The sequence below is a fragment of the Cryptomeria japonica genome, chromosome 7 (assembly GCF_030272615.1).
Source record: "Cryptomeria japonica chromosome 7, Sugi_1.0, whole genome shotgun sequence".
NCBI classification, from domain to species: Eukaryota; Viridiplantae; Streptophyta; class Pinopsida; order Cupressales; family Cupressaceae; genus Cryptomeria; species Cryptomeria japonica.
Window position 1 is genome coordinate 668,186,527 of NC_081411.1, and position 5,458 is coordinate 668,191,984.

Genomic DNA, 5,458 nt, shown 5'->3' on the forward strand with positions numbered 1-5,458 from the left:
ATTGCAATGATTGCAGGGTATGCACAATGTGGATGTGCGGAAAAGGCTTTAGAAAATTTCAAGCAAATACAATTGGCAGGAGAGTAAAGCCAAATTCCACAACCTTTGCTAGCATGCTCTTAGCCTGTAGCAAAATGAGAATTTCGGAAAAAGGTATGGACATCCATGAAAGCATTGTCTAAGGGGGATTTTTGTCAGATGTTGTAGTTTGTTATTGCCTTGGTAGACATGTATGGGAAGCGTGAGTTCTTTTTTTCTTCAAGCATTTTTTAATCTTTCAGAAGAAAATTAAAATCTTAAATCAAAAGAAAATAGAATATAACTCAATAAGTTGTGAAGCAAGAGATCTTCTAAACATATATGTTGTCTATCAAAATAGTTGGTATGCTAGTGCCTTGGTAGACATGTATGGGAAGCGTGGGTTCTCTTTTTCTTCTAACATTTTTTTATCTTTCAAAGAAAATTAAATTCTTAAATCAAAAGAAAATAGAATATAACTAAATAAGTTGTGAAGCAAGAGATCTTCTAAACATATATGCTGCATATCAAAATAGTTGGGATGCTGAAGGATGCTAAATCTTTATGCTTGTAAATCCTATTCAGTAGTCAAACACCATAGGTTGTTGTGTTTGATAAACAATCATATGTTTTTTTTGGATTTTTTTAAGTTTTAAGAAGATGTGGGCACTTGACATGTGTTTAGAGAAAGTTTATCCAAGATATTTTTCTTCGTACATTATGCAAATTATTTTCTAGTCTTATAACCATGCTAATAATTGTGAAGGCCATCTTACATCTTGCTTTTCAATTTGTTTCAATTCATTAAATAAGAGGGCTTCATTAAGTAAGGACATTAGTGAATTCATTAAGTAAGAGGATTTCATTACACCTTACATTTCCTTGTCTTTTCTTCCTCAACTTACTATCTTGCAACATTTTCTATTCATTTCCTTCTATCTCCTCAGCATAAAATTTGTTGCTCCTCTTTCCACTCATTTGTTGTTTGGCCTAGCTTTTATGTGGTTTGTGGGTCCCTTCAACTTGTGGTAATTATGAATGCATCAATCCTCAACAATTTAAGCTTGTTCTAAATGAATAAGTGAATATGTGAAAGCTCATATCAACTTTGTGGTCTTAACTATGTTGTAGACTCAAAACAAATTCTCTCCACCATTGTAACTATTTTTCAAAGCCCTTTTCCACTTAATATAAAATCACTCAATAGACAAGCTTCTAAGATTGGTGAGTTTTTCATTCCCATTAATTGACAAGCCAATGCATACATCTTTTCTATGGAGGGATGTTTCTGTGTTGACAACCATTAATGTCAAGCTTCTTAAACAACATATCTTTTCACTATAATCTATTTCATAAATTAATTGTTTCTTTATATTGTCAAAAACATACATGTATATTAATAAAGTACCTAATTTGTTATATGATTTCAATAGAATTTTTAACTTAATCATCATACATTTGTTCACTACTAAATTTATTTTTCACATAAGATATATTTTACTATAGACGTAATAGTTATTAAAAAATTAAGTTGATTTTTCACATATCTTACATTTCTTGATTTTTCACATAAGATATATTTTACTATAGACGTAATAGTTATTAAAAAATTAATCCCCACCATATCACCATATCATGGTCAAGAGACTCTAGATATTTTACTATAGACGTAATAGTTATTAAAAAATTAATCCCCACCATATCACCATATCATGGTCAAGAGACTCTAGACCCACGACCCACGCTACCGTTCAGTTTATTTTTGAGATCTTACGTCAATAGTATTCCGTCGGTAAATATATTCCCAGTGTCCCGAATATCTAACTGAAGTGCTATAAAAACAACCGGCAACTTCCGGTAAACCCTAACCAAAGGACAGTTCGACAAAACCCTCAAATTATCCCCGAACAGTTTTTCAGGAAGAGGGAAAAAAGAAGAAACAGAGGGAAAGCGGTGGAAGCTCTGTTCTTTATAGTGAGATTCTGTAGTTATTTCTGAATCATTTGTATTCAGGTAGTCTTTTTTCCAAGTTTGAATGCGTTTTATAAACGAATGCAGTTGTTTTTTCCGTAGGTTTAATGAAGTTGGTTTCTGTAATATGTTTAGCTTTTCCTGAATATTTTAGGGCAATCTGGAGTAGGACTCCGAATATAGTTTTTCTTTTCGTTTTGAGCTATTCTGTATTATTTCATTTTTAGCGCTTCGAACCCTATTGAAATTAATGGCGGCATCTTTTCTGGTCTTTAAACTCCAGTTTGTTGTAAATTCAAGTTTCTACGATTTAAATCTTAATTGACCTTCTATAAGGGTTAAATGTTTTGTATTTTTCATAGCTTAAGTCTCAATGTTTTTTATTTTTTTGATACTCTGGGGTTTCTGCCTTTCTTTTTTATCCAATCATGTGGCTAGATGCACTATTGGATTTAAAACTGTAGATAGCTTGAGAAAAGTATCTTCTTCTTCTTCTGTACTTCATTTTTCTCATTTTGAGTTCTAGTAGAACTAGTTTCTCTGTTATACGGTCTTTATTTATATGGTGCGTGAGTCTAAGGTATTCTTGAAGCCCCACACCGTTTCCCTCTAAACTAATTTATGCTGGGTTGTATATTTAAATGTATGGCTTAATAGCTGCTTGAAGGTCTTAGATTTGATGCCCTTGCACCTGGTACCTGGTTGCGGCCTTTGTTTTTGTTCAGTGTTTGGCTTTGAGACCAAGGACTGCCCTGGTGCATTTTGTGGGTGAGTTGTTGGTTGAATTACTGTAGTTTGGCGTTGAAACTGTGACATACATGATGAATTTAATGTATATTCAGTATTCCAAAACCTCACTCTACCATATTTAACGCTTTTTAATATCCGTGACATGTTATAGGGGCTATAAGGTTGCCAACTGTTGGCAACGTGGAGGAACTTGGTTACTCATGCGAGTGACCTAGTTTACCGTCGCATCATATTTTTGCCATTCTAATTTTGTATATGACTACTTGAACATTTTACTTAGTTACTATACATTTTATTCTATTGCTTTGAAATGCTTGTGTTTATGATCTATGTTCGGGGTTTTTTATTTATCAAAAGTTTGGCTAGTCTGGTTAAATCTTTGGGTAACTCTCTATTTCTAGGAAATTTACTAGCTAATAGTTTTACGGTTGCCCCCTATTACTTATATGCCGGCTGGTTTGTTCTTGTCTGACCTTTTTGCATTAGCTTGTCTATTTTATACTTTATTCTTGTCATAATATCACCGTAGGGAATTTTCCTAATGGTTGATGTATTATTTATCTCTAATTCTTGGTTTGCTTGGTATCGTTTATTGTGTAACTCCTGGATTTCCTAGTGTTTGCGTTTCCTTAATTCTTTTGTCTGTTGATCCAGGAAAAAAAAAGGAATTCCTAATGGCTGGAAGAAATCGTCTTCCTGCACATGTTCTCAAGGGTGGATCCCGTGGCATGCCACCCATGCGTGAGGGTCCATATACTAGAGGCCCTGGGCCCCTGCCACCTCATCCCGGGCTTGAGGATATGCACGAAGGCCCATATGGCAGGGGCCCAGGACCCTTACCTCCTCACCCAGCTTTGATAGAGGAAAAACTTGCAGCTCAGCATCAAGAGATTCAGGGACTGCTAGTGGAGAATCAGCGTCTTGCTGCTACTCATGTGGCTTTGAGACAGGAACTAGCTGCTACACAGCAGGAGCTACAACATCTGAATCATGTATCTCAAAATATGCAGGTTGACAAAGAGCATCAGCTCAGGGAGTTGTATGACAAATCAATGAAGCTGGAAGCTGATTTGCGTGCCACAGAGCCAATGAAAGCTGAAATAATGCAGTTACGTGCAGATAATCAAAAGCTGGGTGTTGCAAGACAAGATTTGACAGCCCAGGTGCAAGCTCTGACTCAAGATTTGGCAAGAGCAAGGGCAGATATGCAGCAGGTGCCTGCTTTGAGAACAGAGATAGAAAGTTTACATCAGGAACTACAACGGGCAAGGTAGTAATGATATTTTTGTACCTAACATAACATTAGCTGTAGAATTTGCACCAGTTCTTAACTAGCATGTTCTAATTTCTATCAGAGGAAAAATCTGGAGAAGAAAGCACCTCCTATATAATTTGGAAAGCTTCCAAATGTGATTATGCAGATACTGAACATTTGCTATATTATTGCTGATTTTATATTTACAGAACTGCTATTGACTATGAGAAGAAGGCACACACCGAGCAGTTGGAGCAGAGTCAGGCCATGGAGAAAAATTTGATTTCAATGGCGCGTGAAGTTGAGAAACTTCGAGCAGAACTTGCAAATTCTGACAAGAGAGTTCGTGGAGCTGCAAACCCTGGTAGAATAAGATATATGCCAATTTTATCTTTATTTTTATTTTTTCTGTTCTTACACAATACATCCTAGTATTTCAGTAGTCCCCTAAATAATTTTGAAATATTTATAGTAATAATGTCAAAAAGAACACTATAAATTTTTTCCATATACATGTCTTTTCTTTTGTTGTATTATTTTATGGTATTTCCTGCTTTTAGAGTCGATAATTTTTGGTATTTATTTAGGTGGAGCTTATGGTGGTAGTTATGGCAATTCAGAAATGGGGTATTCAGGTGGTGCATATGGTGATGGTTATGGCATGCACTCGGTATGTTTTTTTTTAAATTTTGATTTATAATATTTATAAACTAGATATATTAATTTTGATTGTGTGTAAACATCATTTGTATGATAGCATATAAATTGGATTGTATTGTATTTTCTCAGGTGCAAGGTGCTGCAGATAGTGGAGCTCCATATGGGGCTGCAGCTGCCCCCTGGGGAGCATATGAAATGCAACGTGGCCATGTACGTAGATGAAAGACAGTCCAATATGGGCTTAAAATGCATTGCTAAATGCTGCATTCGTATTTTAATGAGTATTTTGTGGTCAAAGCTATGAAGAATTGAAGCACCTGAACAGTTCATTTAAAGATGATCATTTCAAAGAGAATTTTCCTTGATTACTTTAGAAGTTTTTTGTTTGACATCATATATTTGAAATGGTGATAAATAGCAATGCATGTCTACAACATGCTAAGCTAACTTATGTTTTTATTTTTGAAAGTAGCTTGATAGGTTAAGATATATCAGATGTTGCTTTTTAACAGTATGTTTCTCAATCTAGTGTATTGACTTAAGACTGATGGAAAACTATTTGCGTATTCTCGATAGGTTGTTTTACTTGGAAGATATCTTTTATATTTTGTTTTAAATATTAAAGTTACTAAAAAACAATATTGTATCATGTGTACTAAGGTTTTCTAATGTAAGGTAAGTGACATATGAATCTGTTGTGATCTCCCCTCAGTGTTTTGGAGTACATTTTCCAATGGGAATGGTCTTTCTTTTTATGCATTGTGAATGCCAAAACTTTTTGGTAGAGTTAGTATGTAAAACACA

The 5,458-nt window shown here is 34.7% G+C and overlaps 1 protein-coding gene across 1 annotated transcript; it reads left to right on the forward strand.

Moving 5' to 3' along the window:
* The first annotated feature begins 1,811 nt into the window (after positions 1–1,811).
* On the forward strand, positions 1,812–5,227 carry LOC131040852 (protein FLX-like 1). Its single transcript, XM_057973810.1, has 5 exons — positions 1,812–2,031; positions 3,394–4,009; positions 4,204–4,358; positions 4,582–4,664; positions 4,784–5,227. The coding sequence occupies exons 2-5, from the start codon at positions 3,414–3,416 to the stop codon at positions 4,874–4,876; spliced, it is 927 nt and encodes a 308-aa protein (XP_057829793.1). The 5' UTR covers positions 1,812–2,031; positions 3,394–3,413; the 3' UTR covers positions 4,877–5,227.
* Positions 5,228–5,458: the final 231 nt, after the last annotated feature.

Excerpts from the sequence above, each read along its gene's own strand:
- LOC131040852 (XM_057973810.1), top strand. The coding sequence starts at position 3,414 with ATGGCTGGAAGAAATCGTCTTCCTGCACATGTTCTCAAGGGTGGATCC. Across the intron at positions 4,359-4,581 it reads TCGTGGAGCTGCAAACCCTG|GTGGAGCTTATGGTGGTAGT; the intron begins GTAGAATAAGAT and ends GTATTTATTTAG. Across the intron at positions 4,665-4,783 it reads ATGGTTATGGCATGCACTCG|GTGCAAGGTGCTGCAGATAG; the intron begins GTATGTTTTTTT and ends GTATTTTCTCAG.